The sequence below is a fragment of the Crotalus tigris genome, unplaced genomic scaffold, assembly GCF_016545835.1.
Source record: "Crotalus tigris isolate CLP2741 ecotype Arizona unplaced genomic scaffold, ASM1654583v1 scf7180000017666.379230911805:20528666, whole genome shotgun sequence".
Classification (NCBI taxonomy): Eukaryota; Metazoa; Chordata; class Lepidosauria; order Squamata; family Viperidae; genus Crotalus; species Crotalus tigris.
This window is the reverse complement of record NW_024096552.1, coordinates 20170654-20194415: the sequence shown is the minus strand read 5'-3', so window position 1 is coordinate 20194415 and position 23762 is coordinate 20170654. Positions and strand designations below refer to the sequence as shown.

Here is a 23762-nt window from a genome sequence, read left to right as displayed (position 1 = left end):
GCTTGCATAACCAGCTTGGTGTTAGATAGCCATACAATTTTTTAAAACTGTGTTGGACTTTGTGGAGTTTTTATAGGATTCATTGTCAAATGTTTCAGACAACCACATAACACTTGGTATCAAATATACACGAGCATGCTCAAAATTCCTTGCAAAGGTTAGTAGCAGTATATGGATGCATAAGAATATTTTAATGTAAATTTTACATACAATAGGTTAAAAAAAGGAATAATGCAGAAAAAAAAAACCTTGGAACTCCAAAAAGAACGAAGCTGGTCCTGCAGTGCTGGCTTGACTGTCTGAAATTTTATAAAAAAAAAAAAAAACCCACTAATTGAAAACCAACAACATTGAATGTATAACATGACAAAATTATTATTGAATGGAATGTTACACATAATTGTAAAGCTTTATAATTTCTTACCTTCAGACTTGGTGTTTGGGTCTGATCAACAGTAAACCGCATTAAAATACTGAATTGAAGATCATTTGGAAACGATTCCCTAAGAAATAACAGAATTAAATTTCACTTCATAAAGTATGTTCGGAAACTAGGCCTAAAAAGGGAAATACACGTACTTTGCCTAGATAAGCAGTATTAGTGAGACATAATATAAAAATTATGGGTTTGTAAATAGTGAAAATTTTAAAACCGGACAAAGCATTTCAGTTCATTCTTTTTAAAGGTATATTGCATATAAACATCACCAGAAGTAGACAATATTGGTGAAAGACACTTTTCTATATTCTACTATGTTGATATATATAGCTGTGATTATTTTATTGTATTATTTATTGTATTGTATTCTAAAGCAGAGGTCCCCAACCTTTTGGGCACCAGGAACCATTCTGTGGAGAGAGATTTTTCCATGGACCGGAGGGTGTGTGGTTTTGTGTGCTGGCTACATCCCGTGGATGGAGTTTTGTTTGTGTGGATTGGTTGCTGGCATGCTGGTACTGGTCCATGGACTGGGGGTTGGGGATCCCTGTTCTAAAGGATGCAAAACTGAAATATAGGTGTAGAAAGTTCAAAATGTATGTATTTTTATTCTAACATCAATCTATTACCTTGTCACATCTAAAGCCTTCTGAACTTTGGCTTGCACAGATCCCAACAAATCAGCACCCATTTTTTTCAGAAGTTGGGTCAGAAGCACAAATAGCCAATCTTGTAGATCTTCTTTATGAACTTGGATAAAATCTACTAATGTTTCCAAAAACATGCTGAACACCTGCAGTAGGGGAAAAAAGGGAGGACAAAAGGAAAAAAAAAGAGTAGGGAAGAAAAGGAGTTGATGCTTGCCTGTGTTGAACTCACAAAATAATGTAGTACCACATAGAAGCAGATAGAGGCAATGATACACAGCCAAGCGGGAAAACATTCTCTCCTGTCTTGTCAGAATCTTTGATTCAGAAATTTATTTGTATTTCTGGAAATTAGTACTTCATGCAATACCACTGAGCAAAGAAATGCTGTGATGACTGGCGCAATTCTCTTCTTCCCTCATCTCTGCTTTGGTGTTGTCTATTCCACTGAATTTGGGGACTTGATCTATGCTTCAAACTGTTACCCCATTATAGCATACTAGATCTTTTCATTACAACTGATCTGAAAAATTCTAAATCTTTCCAGCTTTAGTGATATATTATTTACTTTCATAGATCTTATATTCTCTCATATTGCTCAGTCACAATTTTCATCTTTTTCACACAAACATGCTATTTTTTCTGCTATTCATCACTTTACAGATTATTTCAGATATGATGCTTAATAAAGTCATAAAAGATCTTGCTTTTCGATTTAAAAAATAGTTTTACATCACTCAGTCTTGCATGCAAACATGCTGGATATAGATGAAAAAAGCTAAGATGCCACAACAAATCTTTAGTGAAACAGATTTATGTCTATCTTCAATATAGTACACTTGAAGCAGGGAAAGATGAAATTAATGTCTTACAAAGGATTTCTGTACACCTAACAATTTAACTGCAGTATTGTTTATAAAAATGTCAACAATTATGGAAACATAAAATTGAGCAGAATCGGGAGATGGTGTGAAGAAATTTAAAATTGGAAACTTGATCTTCATAGTTTTTGGAAGTATTTGTATCAAAACAATATAGTTATATAAAATCATAAAGGTGATCCAAAAATGGTGTACGTGAATCAGAAAGCAAGTTGATTAAATAATGTATAGCTGCAACAGGGAAACTTTTATCTTTTTCCATATAGATAGTAAAATACTTAGCTATACTTTGTACTGAAATTAGTAATCAAACTTTCAAATAAGAATAAAACTCTTCTACAAAGCATAAAAAATAATACTTTGATTCCTGCTGCAAACAAAAAAAATAAAAATAACACTGGAAATTTATGAGGTAAAAGAAAATGTGAACATTTTTAATCTATGTTCATACTGTAAAATAATTCACCATCAGAACTTTCTATGCTTTTCTATAGTAGTCTGTTCATATGCTGCTATTTGGCCCTTTATTTATTTAATATAAAAAAACCCTATGTTTAAAATAGCCCTAAATTTGTAGAATATTTAATGAGAATACATAGTGAATATATCTATCTGTTGAAACTCCCCACTAACAAGACATGTTCTTTTGCCCAATTCCTAAAATGTGGGTTTTATCACTAAGACAGTGATTTTCGGTTTCTAGTTCCACATTTATCTTGGGTCTATATTTGCTCTTTACAGCAGCAAATTACAGACTCTGCTGTTGGGTAGTGCAGGCTAAATAAGAGGCAGTATAGGCACAATTTTGTTAAGACTCCAGCTGTAGGGATACAGATCAGGAGTTGTCAATCTAGAGTTGGAGCTTTGTCACAACCCATTCCAAGCTTTACTGTAGGATTAGTTTTAAGTTCCAATTAAATATATCCAGATAAAGTAATACAGAAAACTATAATTTAATAGATTATGGAGGAAGGGTATACCAAAAAAGCTAGGCTTTCCAATTTTTTATTACAGTAAACCTCAATTGAATAAAATTGGTTTACACAATTTCAATGTAATCACTGAAGCTGAAGGTCTCTTACAGTAAATTTTTTAACTCACCCATCTTTTTACAGAAAGTAAATAGAAGACATAAGACAGGAAAACACACATTTAGGCCTTTCAAACCAAAATGAGTGCAGGAGTGTGGAAGCAGAATAGAATATGTATTATTTGGCTATTTGGTTTACTAACTTAACTTTTTTTATTGCAGGTTAGATTGTGTAAATTTGAACTTGCCAAATGAATGTTTATTAAATTGAGGCATACTGTAGTAGAGAATTTGAAAGCCTAGTTTTTAGAAATATTTTCCACTAACAACCTAAGGGGCAACCTAAGGGGGACCAAGGGATATATGTTGTTTCTATAGCTGGAATGACAAAGTGGGCATGGTTTAATCATACATGTGAGCAGAGTTTGCTCCAGGGACACCAAGACGGGGATTGTTCTTTGGCTGCACTGAAGTACGCAAATTTAAGTTTTATAATACTTTTTTATTGGGTTTCTCACCTCAAAATGCTAAGATTCTTTTAAAAAAACTAAAGAATAGTTTTTTAAAATCATGATCAAAAGGGTTTCCAGGGGTTACAATAAGGGGACTTGGAAACTGCAGTTATCCATCAGTGTACTCAAAAAATAATAGCAATATTGAGTAAAAAGAATGATGCAACAAAATTGGATTCAGACCAAGTTCATTCTTAATATTGGTGTAATTCAATTGAATTATGGTCATAATTGTTGTTAATTTCAATGGGACCTAAATTCAACTATGTCATTTTATCTCCAACTCATTGTTTACATGACACATTTAACGGCATTGATAGGCAATCATTTCATATAAAACATCAACAGACACTACTGCATGTTATCTTGTTTTTAAACTGAAGAATACTGAAAACAATCGAAGGAGCTGAACTTGCCCTTAGCAATAAAGTCTTGATATTTAACAAGTCAACTTACCATATTTCATGTTCAAAATTGCAACACTTGTCACTGTCTAACAATGCTGTTCCTCCTTCATATTTATTGACCGTAGATCAGTTAAATATAAACATAATTTATACACTGCTCAGTATTGCATATTTTCATGGCATTTTGCAGAAAAAATATAGATATTCAAGATAAGGGATAGCTAAAAGGATTTGTATTTGTGTGTGTAAAAATCCACACACACAGCGTATACACACATAAAATATATGTCTATGTGTACGCATGTATGTATATGTGTATTCCTATAAACAAATCTAGATATAAATCTTCAACTGGATTGTGGAGAAAAATTCTTTTAAATCTTTTTAATATGGATATTTCCTTAGATGACATGAAATTAAGATGCGCCAGTCACCACAATACACAATAGCAGTAGAAAACAAAAGGAAAGTTAATTTGTATACAAAAAGCATTTCATAATAATTTTTATAGCTGCAGGAATTTATAAAGTGCAAAAGCTACATTCTACAAACATTCTTATAGGTATAGAGGGGAGAAAGATTAGTATCCGTCATGCAACAAAGTCAGGGTTCCAACGAATATTGAACCAACTTACTCTCTATAGAGAGTTCCAACACAGGGGACAGCATGCAAAAAGAAAAAAAAGGGGGAAGGAAGGGAGGGGGGAGATAAAACACACAAATTAGTTGCCATCTGCATAGTTCCTGCATGAGAAAATTATGATACAAGGATTTATATGTTTTAAAATATTAATACCTTTGGAATCAAATTCCCAAGTAGCATATAACTACCAATCTACCTTCTGTCTCCTTCCCCAATTTTCTCTTTCAAGAAAAGTGGAAGAAAAGTGCTTTTTTATGAGCAATTTTAAAACATGGCGTGCATCAATTCAAGCATCGAACTTTAGTAAGTTAAAGAACTATAATCTATGCATATCTATTAAAATTATAACATCTTAATTAGATATGCATATTTTGGGGTATACTATAGATACAAACATAATACAACTGAAATCTATTATTTTCTATTATAGCAGCTTTTTTGCAATATTTACAGGATTGAACAATCTGACATAGTGCTTCAAGTAACAGAATTTTAGCTACTTTTCTATGAAAGCTTAAATATTTTACTGAGCCCTTATGGGCTCCTAAAACAAAGTGCCATTAGACAATTCAGCTCCTCAACATCCTCAAACACAGCCAAAGGACTTATCAAAACATTCTAGAATGATTTCTATAAACTGATCAAATTAAACTAAAGGTACACATCTAATAAAAACTACAGAAAAGTTTGCTGAAGTTAAAATGCATTCATAAATGGAATAATCCCAAAATTTAGAATTTACACTAAAAGGTGCAGAACTTTTTCAGTGAATTTTATCAGATACTTCAAACAAATATTAAGAACCCACAACTTTGTTATCAATAGTTGATCAAATATTTATTATAAAGGAAAGGTGGGAACAAATTGAAAATGTCAGTATCTGAAGCAGGGTGGAGTTGGAGTGTTTCTCGCAGAAACCATAGTGTTGACTCAATTTTTATCCTACATTTTTTCTACACTACACACAACAAAATTAGAATAGTCGATAACTTGAACTTTACTTTACTTCACTAATTCTTCATCTTTCTTCACTTGTGCAGCAAATAATATCCAAAATATTAAAAAAATAAAATCTTGCAAGTAAGATTTACAAGTGCTTGAATGTAAAGTCTTATTCCTTGGTATAATATATCCGCTACTCTCTGCATGAGTAAGAAAAGAAATAGTTTCCATAGGTTTAAATATCAATTTATTGACCATTTCTCTAAAATTGGTACATCAAACTTAATTGTATTATGGTTTCCATATATTGAGTTTCTTATTCCATTGGCACAGAGCTATTTGCAAGAAATAACTTAAAGTGAAAAATTAGGAAGCTATATTAAGCAAATACTGGAAATCATTATATTATTCGGATATAATGGATTATTTAACCTAGGAAATTATTTCTATGACTGTAATATCAAACAGTGTAAAAGAAGATCACAAGCAAGTCTATCCCAGGTATTAGTTCTTACAAAGTTAATGTTCTTACAAATACAATACTAGCAAGACAAAATATCAAAATACAACATTGATGCTTACTGTGAGGGATAATTGGGTATAGGGTAATCAAGCTAGTTAACTGCCTTTTGTTCAGAATGTAATAAGCAAAAAGTTTTAATTATAATCACATCAGAAATGTCGGTACTGTGGATAAATTTGATGTAGAAACATGGATCATAATAATGAAATATAAATACAGAACAGGTACAGAGTCATTTGGAAGTTTGTTTGGTGTAATGCTGAATTTAAACTTCTGAATGTGCTTACAAACAAAATGATAAAAATAAGATGCTATGGCATTCTTTTTACCAATAATACTTCATCACAAATGTAGTGAATAACCTAATTAGTGCAAGAAGTACACCAATTAATATATCTAGTAAGTTTATTGATGCAAATGCTATTTTATACAGAGTTATTGAATGAAGAGGTGAGTAAATATGAAGTTTTGTAAGCTAGTCTAAATCAAGTTTTATAATATCAGAAGGGCAACAATTGTCCTGAAAACTTTATAACAACAAACACAGATTTAACACTGGAAGCAAGGTCATTTATTACTTCTGGCAGATAGCTGGGTCCGGCTTTCATTTGGTTACCATATTAGGTTGGGTTGGGTACAGATAGCCTCAGCTTATGATCACAATTGAGGCAAAAACTTCTGTTGCTAAGCAAGGCAGCCATGTTATGACCTTTTCTGCCACAGCTGTTAAATAAATCACTGCTATTGTTAAATGAATAATGCAGTTAAGTGAATCTGATTTCCCCCATTGACTTTGCTTATTGGAAGCTGAATGGGAAGGTTTTAATGATGACAAATTGTAACCATCATAATGCATACCAACTGCCAAGTACCTGAATTTTGATCATGTGACCATGGAGATGCTGCAATGATTTTAAGTGGTCATAAGTCACTATTTGCAATTATATTATAACATTGAACAGTCACTAAATGAATGATTGTAAGTCAAGGGCTACCTGTACTTGTTCCCTTTCAGAGGAATTATATTTCATCACAACGATGTGATTGTATCGTATACTCTAGTGTCTTAATTATATTTATGTAATTCTTTTGCCATGAGTACTGGGTAATGATAATTTCATTGTCTGCATTAATATAAAAACACAACTCTGACTTCTCCCAGATATTCTGAAAAAAGAATGTTAGGATCTTCAAATTTACAGTGAATTTATTGAAATCTGGACAGGACCAAGGTATACTGAGTCACTGAAATTCATAGGGGGACAAAGCTAAGTGATTCTGCTATTTGAAATATTTTGGAATCTAAGATGATTGAAGCTTCTTGCTCTCTTATAAGTACCTGGCAAAGAAATTGTGTTCTAATGAAAGACCCAGCCATGGAATAAAAATAGATTAATAAAAAAGTTTTTTGTTCCATGAATGAAAGCAAATGAAGTTTTTTGTTTGTTTGTTTGTTTAATATGCAGTCCACCTCACTGTTGCATCAACTCTGGATGGCTTACAAATAGTTGGAGAGCAAAGTTTCCTCGGAGGCAGAGCTTTAGCTGAAGAAAAAAGTGGCTGTAAGTCCTTAAATGAAAACAGAGCCGTTAGTAAATATAACTGATTCAATTTCCAAAATCTAGCATTTACCTAGTTATTCTTTAGGATCTAATATTTTCTCCCCAAGACTAGGAAATGTGGATCAGATGATTAATTTTACTCCCTAATCAGTTGGACAATGAAAAAAGATTACAATAAGACTGTATGTTTAATCCTGCTCTTAAGAGCCTCTACTTTAGCTAAATCTGAAAAGTGGGAATATATTGGTAATATGTGGAAACAGGAACATGTAATTTTTAAATGGAAGCATGTGTGCCTCTAGTATTCAGTTGCTGATCAGATCTAACACTGATTCAGGAGATGTGAAAGTGCTAGCTATCCTGGAAAGCCTGTACCTGGAAAAAGAAGCCCATTTTATAAGATCTTTTTCACGTCAACACTGGTAAAAGACAAATTAAGAGTCAGTGTAATATAGCGATTAAAAGTGCTGGATTAGAAACTATTTCTAGTCTTGCTTTAGGCATATGAGCCAATTGGATAATTTTGAGCCAGTAATTTTTTCTGAACTCTAGGAAGAAGGTCCTGGCAAACCACTTCAAAAAATATTGTCAAAGAACTGAATCACACCACACCAAGAGAGAGAGAGAGGGGGAGAGGGAGGGGGACAGAAGGACCAGGAGAAGGAGAGGGAGAGAGACAGAATAGTTCTTTGCTGCCATCTGATGGTGGATGAAAGGAATAATTTCAATTTGTACTTTATATAGTAAACATCTGGAATTAGCTGCTTTTCTATTACATTTTATTAAAAGGCATAAGATTTCATAAGCTGTAGCTCATTTCATTAGATGCATAACATAATGTGCCCAGTTTCAGTTCATTTTATTACATTTGTTAGTTGGAAAGGTGGTTGCTAAAAAATTCCTCCTAAAATTTGGCTACCATAAACTACGATAGCACAAGCCCCTCCTTTTGCAATGTTTATTTGATAAGTACACCAACCAATGGGGTGAGCCTGCTACTGGAGGACAGAAAGCTTGAAAAACCCCAATATTGATATTATGACATGCTGAATCAAATATCAAATAATTGGGCTTGGCGTTATTAATTGTTCTATTGATATCTGCATTCTCCCTAAAAAGACTCACAGAGCGATTCCCTTCTTGGTTTGGTCAGAAGATAGTTTCTTTTGTTTCTTTCTTCAGCAGATACTCCCTTCTCAATATTACAGAGAGGCAAAACAAGACAAAGAAAATATCCATTTTGTATATTAAAAAGAAAGTAAAAGACTCTAAAAACAGGGGGAAGAAAAAAGGAAATGAAGAACTGAATTGAATAGGGAAGGCCTGAAAAAGACAACAAAATAATTCAAGGTGAGAGAAGCTATGTTTTGTATCTGTTTTTAATAAGGAGAAGATAAGAGGAATTTCTGAGAAGATACAGCACAAAAAGTTGAGTTACATAATTTCTTGCTTATGAGCAAACCGGAAATAACCCACCTTACATAAATCATAATGGTTTCACAGAATGCTTTCTGGGGTGTCAAGTCACTTCTAGTTAAAGGAACACATTATCTGCCTCTACCTTATAGATAACTTGAATAATAAGTTAAGTCCTCAGAGTTTAATCAATGTGAATTAAATTACAGCAGCAAGTGCCACACTATGTATAGTTAATCCTCACTTAACAACTTCAAATGGGCCTGGAATTTTGTTTGTTAAACCATATGGTAGTTTTGCAGGAGAAAAATCTCAGTCACATGACTGCAAGATGCTGCGAATGATTCTCAATGCGAGCTGGTTGCCAATTGCCCCAAATGCAATCATGTAACCAAGGGTGGGTGTAGCAGTGGTTGTAATTTTGGAAATGGGTTATAAATAACATTTTTTTGAGTCCATTTTAATTTCAAACAATCATTAAGTGATTGGTCGTTGAGCAAGAACTATCTGAACCTGCTGAGGTCCTTTCTTGCATTTAGGAATCCTGGACCTGTGTAATTGGAGAACAGCAATACTTGAAATCCATAAGCCTATATCTTATCTTTTAGCTTTGTGAGTAAAGCAACTCCAATGATCAAAGCTTTTAGAATTTTAATTTATATAATACTTGGTAAATCATCATAAATAATAAAATGGAAATACATACCTTGCTATGAGGATCAGCAAACATCCTCGTGAAGATTTCACACAATCTTTTTAATTCAACACGACTGCCAAAATGACAAATTATTACTTTAGTAAAACTTCAGATGAAAAAGAAATCCATGTCCTAATTTACTTAAAAATATTTGCAAATTCTCTTTTTAAAAATATAATTTGTTAATGATCTCATAAAATACAAAGAATTTTTCAAAACATATTGCCTTGTATTTCCTATATAGAGAATATTCTAGTTCTAACCTTAAAAAAAGATCCTGCAGAAAGTACAAATTGGACTTTATCATATAGCTATTTGTCCTTAAGGAAAATGACAGCATGGAATGAGTGAACTCAAGATTTAAATTGATTGTTTTGAAAGGAAAAAGCTTTATTTCAGTATTGCAAACATTTATCAGATATATCCTCTTAAGCAATTTTACAGGTAGTCCTTGACTTATGACCATAACTGGGACCACAGTTTCTATTGCTCAGATGGTTGTTGAGTCAACTGATTTTTATGAGCTTTTTTTAAACCATAGTTTCTAAGCAAATTACTGCAGTTTTTAAGTGAATCACTGTCATTAAGCAAATTTGGCTTCTCCATTGACTTTATTTGTTGGAAATTGGCTGGGAAAGTAGCAAACAACAATCACATGACTCTGTAAAGTTCATAAATACATGCTAGTTACCATACAGCCAAATTTTGATCATGTAACCATGCAAATGCTGTGATGGTTCAAATAGTGGCTAAACAAATGATTATAAGTTGTTGAGTATCAGTACTTTCTAAAAATTGCTTTTTTAAAACTCAGTTTTCCCTCTGTCAAGTCTTCATGAGGTGCCCTTAATACAACAGAAATAGTTATTATTTCAACAACTTTCAATGAGTTCCATAAAGAGCCTCGTTGTTCTTTCTATCCATGCTGCCCTGAGCCATCAAGACGCTTCCTGAAGGCAGGAATTCAGAATGGATCCTTACTTTTATCTCAGAAAATGGAGAATACTGGATCATGCATGAATAACAGTTGCAAATGATTGTATTGCTAAAACAAATCAGCTATCCTCGTACAGGCTTTTCCTACTCTGATTGACTCTCATTTAACAAAAGCCTAAGAATAATATTGAGCCGAGGTGGCGCAGCAGTTAGAGTGCAGTACTGCAGGCCACTTTAGCTGACTGTGTTCAGCAGGTCAGCGGTTCAAATCTCACCGGCTCAAGGTTGACTCAGCCTTCCATCCTTCCGGGTTAGGTAAAATGAGGACCCAGATTGTTGGGGGCAATGTAAATATATATATACATTGCTTACTGGTGTACACCGCTTAGAGAATGCTCGCACTTAAAGCGGCATATAAGTCTCATAAATAAATAAATAAATAAATAAATCAGAAAAAGTCTCACTTCTGTAAAAATTTAAGTTACTGATAACACCTGCCTTAGTTCTCCATGTTTGAATAGACAAATATCTGATTGATAGTTGAGTGTTTCCTGTTATGTAAGATTCATTTTAAGCAACTGCTCCTGCTGCCTTGTATTAATTCTGCCTGCATATACAAATATACAGGATGAAGAAACTATCCTACTATTTTGTACTGACTGCCTAGTATAGGTGTGGGAGAGGATGAGACTTATAGATTTTAGTGAGATCTTGCCCTCTTCTCAAATGTAAAAAACTAGAGTTATAAGACTATTATATACAGTGGTGTTTGGGAATCCTTTTGAATTTCAGTATTTTTGTATACATAAGATCTTAAATGTGATCTGGAAACTACTTCCATATTACTATTCAGAAATTAGATTTGGCAATAAATGACTATTTTTAAATGAATGCCACAGTTATTAAGTAAACTATTTGCTTTGTGTCAGTTTTGAAAACCAGAAATAAATGCTAGTTTGGCAAAAACTATGTAAAATGTGTTTACATGACTGTGAGACACTGCAAATGGTCATAAATGCAGGCCAGTTGCCTAATGCAGTCACATGGCCATATTCCAAATACCCCTGTGGAGTCATAACTTTAAACAATCACTAGGCAATTGGTCATAAGTCGAAGATACCTGTATGTTGGCCAAAAGCCACACTTAAAGGAGATAAGTGCTTTTGTCCTCTCTCATTCCCTTGCTTACAGAATACTGCTGCTGATTGATGGCCAGAATAAAGCTCTCAAATATTTTATTTGCAGAAGGTCTAATCATAGACTTCCTTCAGGTGAATATAGTAAGTAATGTCCATTTTTTTAAAAATGAAGCAAATTGGACTAGTTATTCTGCAATACACAAATCTAAGAGAAAGAGGTCAAATTTAAATGAGTACATCTTCTGACTCCTGCTATCAGAGGTGACTGAATTATAACATTCTACAGTTCCATGGACTATATGGATTAGGTCCCATGACACAACTACTGCTGGGGAAAATGTTATGAGCCAAAACTCAAGGCTATGTTAAATATAATAGATTGTACATGGAGTACAATGAACATTTGAAATATAATTATGCATCATTTCAGAAAATGTATGCAATACTTAGATCAATGTCACAGGGGTAATTAAATTTCTTATAGGCCTGGGTAGTAGAGTTACTTCATCCGTTTTCCCAGGATTGAAAATTAACAACTGTATTTTGTGATAGCTTCGTTTTCCTTGTTTAGCGTATTTGTTCTGAAAATCTTCTTAGGTCTTGTCTCTGTGAAAAATGCAATTTTATGGACTACTTGGAGACCTGGGATATCCTTTGGATCTGGGTGTTTGTTACCTAATTGATGTAATTTATGATGCATTTATATAATTTTAGTAATTATGTAATTATGATAATTACGTGGATTACATCAATTGTCTTGATTGCTTCAAAAACAATGGACTGAAATACATTCCTACCCAAACTTTAATACTGAACTTGTCATCAGTGACTTTCTGACAGGATTTTAAAAAAAATAATGTAACAATGCCTTTGAGTACAGATTGCAAGATAATCATTCTACATATAGTGCCAACTGGAGGTTTTTACGATGGAGAGTGAGGGTATTGTCTACCAAAGTACCATCACTTAAGCAATGTCTCATCTGCATATCATTAAACACAAGAGAATTTGTTTTTCTCTTCTTGTCTGTGATTATCTGAATCCTTTCAACATGGCAGTCAAGCTTAGAAAAACGTACTTTATTATTTATTTTTTTCTGAACTTAAATATCACAATGAGGAGTGAAATCTGTGGTGATTTAGATTCCTTAAATATAATCCCCCTGAAAATCACACCTTTATAAAAATTAAGCTTAGAATTAAGTGCAAGTATCTAGGTACTTAACCTGCTTCCCCTCTCCCCTCCCCATTTTTGCTGGGTCCTGCAATTGTCCAGGCATACTCTCTCACAGCCAGGTCCAGGCATATACCTGTCATGCCAGGTCCAGACTCTCATTTTGGATTTCACTCTAATGGATTTGATCAGACAGCTTTGGAAATGACTTGTGGTTATTTGATTTGGATTATTAGATTGGAAAGTCACTCCAGAATGGGACTAGGGCTTGAGGAGTAGAACTGGAATGGGTTGAACTTGCACTAACTCTGGATACCTGTGGCATTATGGAACACTGGATTGCTGAGTGCCTGACAGCAGAAGCTGTGATTGCAGCTGTGTGAGAGGGGTGTGGGTGGTTGTTGGATGGATTGCTTGGCCAGGAAAGTGGGGGGGGGGATTGGCTGGCTCCCTCAACGCGTCCCTTCTTTGCAGAAAGGGTTTGGCTCTTCATGCAGCTTGCCCTCTCACGGGACTCCTGATACTGTAGGCCCAGCTAGCCAGGAAGGCGCATCGGAGTGCCAGCTGCCGGTAAGGTGATCGACCCACTCCTCTCCCATTGCCCACTCTGCCCGGCTTGAGCCTGGCTGGAGCAGCCTTGGTGCTTCCAGAGGTGGCCACTTCAAAGTCACACGGGCAGTCCTCGGCCGCTCCCCTCCCCTCCGCGCCGCCAAATCAATCCCCAATCAGAGAGAGAGAGAGAGAGGGAGGGAAGGAGGAAGAAAGAGAGAGAAAGAGAGAAATACAGAGAGGGAGAGAGAAAGAGGGAGAGGGAAAGAGGGAGAGAGAGAGAGAGAGAGAGAGAAAGAGGGAGAGAGAAATAGAGAGAGGGAAAGAGGGAGAGAGAGAAAGGGACAGAGAGAGAGAGAAAGATAGGGAGAAAGAGGGAGGGAAAGAGGGAGAGAGAAAGAAAGGGAGAGGGGGGGAGAGAGAAAGAGGAGAGAAGGAGAGAGAGAAAGAGAAGGAGAGAGAAAGGGAGAGAGAGGGAGAGAGAGAGAGGGGGAGAAAGAAAGAGGGAGACAGAGAGGGAGCGAGAAAGAGGAAGAGAGAGAGAGATTCAATTAGTAATATGGTTGTTAAGTTGGTTTCCCAACTAACTTTGCTTGTCAGAAGATTGCAAAAGGTGATCACATGATCCTGGGGATGTTGCAACGGTCATAAGTGTGAAAAATGGTCATAAATCACTTTTTTCAGTGCCATTGTAACTTTGAACAGTCACTAAGCAAACTGTTGTAAGTCAAGGACTACCTGTACTTTATTACTTTTTACAATTTTTTGAGGGGTCAAGTTTTTGACACCTCGCTAGATGACTGGTGGTACTCAAATGTTGCCATATTCTAAAAGTGGTACAATCAGTGAAAAGGTTGAAAAGTCCTGATCTAAATAATATTATCACTCCTATAATATTATAGGAGTGAATCCACTGTTTTTCCAACAAGATTGGAAATGCTTTTATTTTTAATGTGATGGTATAATAAATTCTAATCCAGGAACTCTCAGTTTCATTGCTTAATTTTCTTTCCATCTTACTGCTTATCTTCAAACCCAGTTTGTTTTTGTGATTAATCACTATGCTTTAATTATGTTCAATTTGTAACAATGAAAATACATCTTGCATATCAAATATTTACATTACGATTCATAACAGTAGCAAAATCACAGTTATGAAGTAACAACAAAAATAATTTTATGGTTGGGGGTCACCACAACATGAGGAACTGTATTAAAGGGTCGCGGCATTAGGAAGGTTGAGAACCACTGGTCTAGAAGCATGCTTTTCTGTAACAGTGCACGCCCTCTGGAATAACATACTACAGGTTTGAATGGTCCCTACTCTGCTCTTCTTCAAGTGAGTCTTGAAGACCGGCAGTTGTCCAGGCATATTCTCTTCTTCTCCCAGGTTTTGGACTATAGTTGAGTGTAGGATTCCTCTGCGATGGTGCATATGTGTGGTTGATTATAGATAGTACAGTTACATTAACCTTTTCAAATTGTTTTTAGTCTTGATTTTTATTGTTTGCTGTCTGAAGTCATCTAGAATCAGATGGTCTTATAAATGTAATTTAAGATTATAAATATATGTTTTCTACTGAAAGCAACTAATAAGATTGAGACTAAAATCTGCACTATTAAATATAATACTTTTACATCCGAGTACAATGAAAATACATTTCTTACCTTAATGTCCTCTGATTTTTTAATAAATTTTGTAGACCAAGAAGACCTTCTTTTCTCTCTGACCAGTTGGAGCTTGCACAGCGGTTAAGGACTTCAGCAACATCTTCTGTTTGTCGCATATAGGTGGGTATCGTGCCATTCCGTGAGCTATAGGATCTTTCTGAGCAGGCACTAGAAGCATCACTGTTAGCATCATCATCAGAGTACATTCCATAAGATTCATACCTCCTTCGAACTGGCTTTTTCTATTATACAGAGAAAATCATAAGATAAACAATGGCAAAATGAGCTCCTTTATCAGTTCAATTGCTCAATTTTTCAGATCCTACTACTATCTTCAGCCTTAGAAAGTATAATATATTATTTTAAAAATGGAAATATAATATTTATCTGGAAGCGAACAAATACCTGAAATGTACAAATTTTATCCCTTTTGGTTCCTTACTACAAATCCCAGATGACATTTGATTTATTAAGTCACGAAAGTATAATAACTATTTTTGACACTGAATATTAACTAACCCAATAGGCTCTAATCTAGATAATGTTACACTAAAAAGAAGAAATGCTTATTGTTATTTACATGCAAAAAGCAATATTTAAACCAAAGATCTAATTAAAATGATATTCTCCCCAATCATTATTATAATTGCTATAGTTAAGATAAAATGCAGCGGATGTTCTAGTGATTTCACATTATTGCTAAGTTAATATTTCTGAATAATTTCCAGCCAAGGCACCAGCTTATCCGCTGAGGCTGCATTACTTAAAAACAACAACAACAACATACAGACAAATATTTGGAATTTATTTAAATGTGAGGTGTTATGGTAGAGCAAAAAAACAATGACATTTAAACCGACACAGACATATTTAGAATCTTTTGGTAACTTAAAACATTTATGCAGAACATAAAACCTATTTATTCAAAATAGTGTTATGTATATATATCATAAAGTTTGACAATAATAGTTATACCTTTGTCCGAATGTCTCCTAATAGCTGAGAGCATTATAGAAAAAACAAATGTTATGAATATAAATATTGAGTGGCTTGTTAGCAAATATACTAAGCAGGTAGAATCAGAATACATGCACATGATTTACAGCACAAGAATCTAGTTTTGATATGAAAGCAAACCAAAATTGGATTCATTCTACTATTCTATTCTCTATGAAACAGAAAAGTTTATGATTGAGTGCTATTACCTGAATTACTATTAGAGCTATCAAATTATTACTGTAAAATCAAAGAGCGGAGAGGAAAAAAAGTGAAATATGCGAAGTAGGGCTTATAAAAGAAGGTGACATGTGTCATGAGATCTAATTAAAATATTATTTGATAAAATAGTTGGATTTTTCTCAGCCAGTATTTGTATTTATATTTGTATTTTAAAGTAATGATATGTAGCTAATACCCCTCTTTGCAAAAATCCTCTTTGACACAATTATCACAGAATACAACACAATTACAATCCAAGACATTATCTTATAGAACAGGCAGAAGACAAGCTAGCCTGGGGGTTTCAGAGAACATATAATCTTAAGAAAAACATGTTTATATAAAGAAAAAAGAGATATGCTAACGTTTATTAGGAAAGGAGCATCACTTAACTTGGCAGAATCAATAATCAAATTGGACAATAATATAATAAAGCATAAGAAAATAAAAATGCTACTTTGTTATCTCCACAAAAACTTACCAAGGCATCTGCTACTGCTTCTTCAACATCTGAGCCTGTGTTTAAGACACGCATGGCACTAACTGATGAAGATAATCGGCTTGATTGACTAATTCCAAAACCTGAAATAAAAAGTATGAAGTCCTGACTTAGAAAGTATAATATATTATTTTAAAAATGGAAATATAATATTTATCTGGAAGCGAACAAATACCTGAAATGTACAAATTTTATCCCTTTTGGTTCCTTAGTACAAATCCCAGATGACATTTGATTTATTAAGTCACGAAAGTATAATAACTATTTTTGACACTGAATATTAACTAACCCAATAGGCTCTAATCTAGATAATGTTACATGCACATGCAGCAATTGTATGTGCAGCAAAAACACTCCTTCAGTTTTTCCAAAGTACCTTTATTGTTAGAGGTGAAAATGACTACATTTTTAAGAATTATACTGCTATAGTAAAAATTTTAAAGAAAGTTTGATATAATACCATCAATATCCAATTTAACCATAGTTGTAGCATTGGCATGATGACGTCAGCTATGTGTCATCATTTTCTCCTTGTTCTCCCTGTATGTTTACTAAATTGTAGTTCCCAAAATATCCTCATAAAATTGAATTCCGCTATGATGTTGACACTTAAATGCAAATGTAAATGCGTTTGTTATTTTACAGTTATTTTACTGTGGCTTCTATAATATCAAAACAAAATTCTATTGATAGCATAATTATACAGGAACTGAAAGACTGATAACTTATATAAATCTCCTATTAAAATGTGTTCAGTCAGTTTAGAAATTATGAACCATATAAGCTGTATCACTGTGTATGTAAAAGCAACATGCATTAATAAAACTTTAGAAATAAAGGAAAATGAAAGAAAATGCAACATTCATCTTAAATTAGGAGGAGAAAAAGTTTAGGGTATATGGAATGAAAGCATTGTTTCATATACTTCAAATATTCCAAAATTATAAATACAAGCTAATGTAGAAAGCAACAAAAATAGACTATACAGGAAACCAAATATGGTAAAAATTAATCCAGGATGATGGCACAAATGATAGCAAAGAGTACTCATCCTTCACCTGTAGCCCCATAAACATCTGGAGAGTAGAGAGCACCAGTAGATCTGGAGTGATGCCTGGAAGCTATAATAATAGGATCATATGAACCCTCTCTGTTATAATAATAATACAGAACAGAAAAACTGCAGAGAGAGCAATGAAGCAAGTTCTAGGCAAAGTGAGAAATCAGCCTGCCTCTAGAGACTGATTTACATAGTGAATAGTAACCAAGAGTGAAGTTACAATGAGTGTTTGTTGTGGGATAACTAAAACAACTTATAGCTTTTATGATCAGCCACCTGTGTCCAACTACTGCCAAGTTATATTCAGAACTGTGCTATTGAAAGTGTTCAGAAATACTGTTGGTGGCACCATCAGTATAAAACAGTCACAAGGCTAGTGGCTAAAATAAATATGTTTATAGGACTCAGTGATAATCTGAAGGAGACTGTAAGTGATGTAGGGGATGGAAAGAAAATTATTGCTTTAATTGGGCTTACTAAGATATCAGAACTGTAGTAATTTATCAAACTATAAAGAAGACAAAAGATAAGGGTCCTATGGGCGCTGCTATATTGTTTCTTTGACAAGAATATGGCACTCATTGTTACAGGATTCATGAGGAATTTATCTCTCCCACTTATTTGGCTAGACCCCAGCTTTCTTCACAGTCCAAGAATTAGCCACATCTGATCCCTCCAAACTTTCAGACCAGCAAAGTTCAATTAGATTGCAAAATACTACAAGCTTGAAATGGGCATTCTGGGCAGGGGTTGTTCATAGTGACACCTTTGAAGCAGACAGAGTGCAAAAACTGGTTTAGAAGGCTGGGTGGTAGTCCATAATGGTTGCATCTACTGGCAAATTTACACACAAATGAATCAAAGCGATGGACATACATGAGATTTTTTTTAAATTAAAAACAATCTACTTAGCTACTTTATGTATAGATTAAATGGCATGTAGGTGACCAGTACTATCATTTCACTTATTCTTGTGGCTACCAAATGAAAATCAAGGTTATAAAGGTCTTATCCAAGTTCTCCTGGTTGTCTCCTGGTAATATTTCATCTGTGACTCTCCTGGAACATGTCACTTGGAGCTATTTTATAAAAAAACAGAATACAGGTACTTCTTGTAGTAGCTATCTGAAATTATGATAATGTTGAAAAAAGTGACTTATGACCAGTTTTTACACTTATGATTATTGCATCCCATGGTCATGTGGTAAAAATTCAGGGGCTTGGCAACTGGCAGGTATTTACAATGGTTGCAGTATCCTGGGATCACATGATCACCATTTGCAACCTTCCCAAAGGGCTTCCAACAAGTGAAGTCAATGGAGCAAGCCAAATTTACTTAATGACCATGATAAAAAACTTGTCTGAGCTCAATGACCACCTTATTTAGCAATGGAAGCTCCAGTCCCAATTGTGGTTGTAAGTTGAGGACTACCTATAGAAAGCATTTCTAGTCTTGCTTATATTCTATAATAGATTAATAAAGTGCAAAGCAATTTATAATTTTATAGAGAAGATGTAGGAATTGGAAGTAATCAGCTTTAAAACTTTGGCATGATATTGTTAAAATACTTTGGTTGTTAAAATACTATTAATTTTTATTTAGTTTAAGTATTTCTAAATAAAATTCACTATTGCAGAAACTACAGAAGCTAATGATATACAACAGCTGTTCACCTTAGTTATAAATTTACAGATAGTACCATTGAAATTCTTGTTAAATTTGTAAAGTATGTTGAAATAAAAATGCACTGATTCAAATTTTGCAAGATAACACACATAATTAACATGAGACTTAATTCATCATATAAATCAAGTATATCATGCAAATCATAAAAACAATTTAATCATAATTTAATAAAATGAGTATAGCAGAAGCACAATGACTATTTTTCATTGTTTAAAATACAATCTGCTGTAGTCAAAATTAACAAATGCATATAAGAAAATATGTTATACTTTTATGCATGTACATGTATAGTCATATATTCAATTCCTATGATTCTATGTATCTTTTTATTAGAGAGAAACACTAAATGTTAATTTTTCTGACTTAAAAGCAATTGAATCTTGAGATATTAATTAAAATAACTTCATAAGCAGGGCTCTGTGTCAAGCAGTGCCATTGTACTGATGGATTTCACACAAAACTGAGGCTTTAAAATAGTATGGTACAGTAGTGGCCAAAATTGTGGATCCTTTTTGGGAAAAGTGTATTTTTGAGGTTTGATGGCTAATAACACCACTTTTTTTTGGAGTAGTACCATAAAATTTAATTTAATCAAGAATGTAATGCAACAAAGTTTGTTCAATTATCTGTACTGTATTCTATGAAAAGTTATAGCCAAATAACCAGAAAAAGGAAACACAACTTGCTTAGGTTGATATCAGGTAGCTTTCCTTCATCTGAGCATAAGTGTTTAGAGAGCCAATCAGGTGTCATCTTGTTTTGGCAATGAGCCAATCAGATCACAGTAGGATTCAGTTGTTGATATCATGTATTGAAGCCGAGAAGAGGACATTTGTCAGCGTGTTATGTGATCGCTATCAGTTGGTTGGTTTTTTTTGTGTGTTTTTTCATTTAGTGAGCTTATAAAACGTGATAAAATTAAAGTAATGGTGCAAAGAGTTAACTGGTTGCTCAGAAAGCGATGTAAAATAATATTATTAAGTGAACAAGGCTACAGTGATAAAGAAATTAGAAGAAAAATTGGTGGAAACTTAACCAAAGGTGGTATTTCTACCGTATACTTTTCCCAAAAGGTTTCCACAATTTTGGCCATTACTGTATACTAAAACCTGCTGTAAACTTTTTAAAAAAGTTTTAAAAAAAGAAATATTGATAGCTTTAGTTAATAATAACACTTGAATCAAACTTGTTACATTAAAATATAACTACAAGGAAGAATAATTTTGTACTCATCTAATTTCATTAAAAATTAGAAATTCAAATCAATAATTACTATGGTGATGTAATGAGCCAGTTAACAGGTTAGAACGTTATGTTTTAAAAAGAATGAATATTGGAAAGTATGCAATAATTATAAAATGAAATACAGCTTTTGAATACCTATGCAAAATTTGCCCATTATGTAATATGATAAAAAATTCAAATTACTAATCATTACTCTATTCCTTTGAATCTTCACTGCCATCATTATAATGAACTGAATATTGACTTTTACATTAAACAATTATCTAAAATATTAAGCAGATATCAAATCAAAACAAATCTAATAATTACAGAAAAATCAAAACCAATTTTATTCAAAGCAATGAATAAAATTATGCATCATAGAAATAAAAGATACATCTACTACCTCAGTGTGCTGTACAATCCAGAGGTATGACTATCTTTAATTTTCCCATCAAATTTCATTTCCTTGCATTTAACAAGAACTTCCAAACTTGAATCTGAGATTTGACAGGAGACTTTCTGCTAAAATTACTGCATACATGCAGATTTTCATTTTAATAAAAGTTCATCAGAAATATATATATTGAAGAAATTATTGATGTATGCAACAAAACTTTAGAAATACTTTGCATGCACCTTTGGATTGTGCAATTATTCTACAATTCCACGGGAGATTTTTTAAGCTCTTCAGATGGACAAATTCTTCAGCCAAAGTATGCAAATCGCCATGTCCTTTACACAGGGAAATATTTATTTGTTATTTTAACTTCAGCTTATATTAGCAGATAATCAGGGGCAAACAACCATGCAGAACAAGCTCTCCATGTACTTACCAAGGGGTGCAAAAGAGCGGACAGGGCTTGTATCCCTGCTGCTTTCACGACTGGCTTCTCGACTGCACCCCTGACTCACACTAGGCCGAGGAATGCGACTACCTCGAGCTAGTATGATTCAGGGGACAGACCAACAGCAGCACAAAAAGGGAAAGATACAGAAAAAGTTCACATTTTAATACAATCCCAAGTGATTTCACTTCTACAATACAGTACTGAGCATTCTTAAAGCACTCTTTATTATTTATATTAATTATACACACACACACGAACATATATATACACACAAACATATATATATATATATATATATATACACACAAACATATATATATATATATATATATATATATATATATATATATATATATATATATATATATATTCAATAATGATGGTGAAAATGCGACTCCCGGGCATAATTATAAATGGAATGAATAAAGCGCGTTCACCAGGAGAGTTTAAAGTTAAAATACTTTAATTAAAGTATTTTACTATATTAAAAGGTTGCCAAGCTTTCGTTGGGAAAACTCCCCAACACACACACACACACACACACACACACACACACGTGTGTGTGTGTATATATATATATATATATATATATATATATATATATATATATATATATATATATATATACACACACACACACACACGCACGCACGCACGCACACACACACACACACAGAGACACATATATATACATATACTTACACTGAATATAGGAGATAATCCCAGAAAAACTTCTTGACTTGATAAACAAGTTATAATTGAGTGATATATGAATCAACATTAAACATACAACTATCTTCAGGGAAAATAGATGGTATTATTACACCTAGAGTATATACGTGTTCATCAGTTTAAATAAAATAATATACATTAATATTGTCTCATAGTTACTTTCAAAATTATTTCATAAATGTTAAGAATTGTGTGTTTTTTAAGTGATAAAGTAAGGTTTACAAACATGTTCCATCACAGGGCTAATTATATTAAGCTACAGGAACCAAATGTGTTACGTGTATGCTTTAAAATAAACCTGAGTGATATCTTAAAAAATGTACATTTATGTTTTCTTCTCCCAAAGCAATACTAATCTCAGAAACTGAAAAGGCAGAATCAATAGCATTTTAGTCACATGTTCAGGAAAAGTGTGCTCAAGTATATATGAGCCCTTTCATTCTAGGACTGTGCTGCGTTGCAAGGCTATGGTTTGTCTCTGTGTGTGTGTGCTTGTGCCCGTGTGTGTTAGAGATAGCATGATGATTTTACTCGGATGGTGCTGAAATGATTAGCCTAAATTTTAGGAAAAGGATAGAATTTGCATTACTTATTTTAGACTTTATTGTGAGGAATTCTGCTGCTGAAAATTACTATTTTGGTGGCATATTGCTACTTCTGTGAGAAGAGACATAGCTTGTCTTTACTGTATTCAGTTGTTATGTGCGAGACAGTACAGTGTAACCTCTGCAGGCTATAATGAACAGATCTTACCAACAGACAATCTTGAAGGACTGGCTTCTCTGCTGCATCCTTGGCTTCGAGGAATCTTGCTCCGTTTTTGTGCTGTTGCAGGGTTAACGAGTACTCTCTGAACACCTGTATTCATAGTTGAAAGTGTAGTTGTAGTCAAAACTCTTCCAGGAGAACCAGAACGGCTTCCAGCTGAAGGCAAACAAAGCATGTGTTACAATTCTATTACGTAGAACAAGTTTCAATTGCCTGGAAGAACTTGAAGAAATTGTTTATAACCTAGAAAAGTATACTGTCTGACATCTAGTCAGCAGGTATTATCAATTCATGTCCAAAAATGCATTTAATTGTTTTGCTTTTTAACACGAAATTAAATAAGAGTTGATTCTCATTTTGTGTTATCCCTAAAAGTATTAGGCGAATTTTACCAGTATAAATATCATTACCAGCTACTGTTTTCACGATTCTGATATATTTGAAACAAAATATATCTAACATAATTTACATGACTTGTTTGGTGCCATTATTTTCCTCACATTCCACTTTTGAATACAATTTTACAACTATCTGATCACTTATAAAACTGGTGAAA

The 23762-nt window shown here is 33.6% G+C and overlaps 1 protein-coding gene across 37 annotated transcripts in view; it reads right to left on the bottom strand.

Moving 5' to 3' along the window:
* The window catches only part of CLASP2 (cytoplasmic linker associated protein 2), a 194387-nt gene that overhangs the window by 21452 nt on the left and 149173 nt on the right, over positions 1 to 23762 (bottom strand). For 11 of the 37 annotated variants that reach the window (XM_039336918.1, XM_039336920.1, XM_039336923.1 and 8 more), the window contains 11 exons: positions 23192 to 23362; positions 21692 to 21799; positions 17943 to 18005; positions 16867 to 16967; positions 16143 to 16166; positions 15165 to 15409; positions 9709 to 9772; positions 5699 to 5701; positions 1069 to 1232; positions 425 to 503; positions 249 to 299 (listed from right to left, as the gene is read on the bottom strand). In XM_039336918.1, the coding sequence (XP_039192852.1) occupies positions 249 to 299; positions 425 to 503; positions 1069 to 1232; positions 5699 to 5701; positions 9709 to 9772; positions 15165 to 15409; positions 16143 to 16166; positions 16867 to 16967; positions 17943 to 18005; positions 21692 to 21799; positions 23192 to 23362 (1073 nt within the window). The remainder of the gene's footprint in view (positions 1 to 248; positions 300 to 424; positions 504 to 1068; positions 1233 to 5698; positions 5702 to 9708; positions 9773 to 15164; positions 15410 to 16142; positions 16167 to 16866; positions 16968 to 17942; positions 18006 to 21691; positions 21800 to 23191; positions 23363 to 23762) is intronic. The other 26 variants (XM_039336928.1, XM_039336948.1, XM_039336953.1 and 23 more) reach the window with 11 other exon arrangements.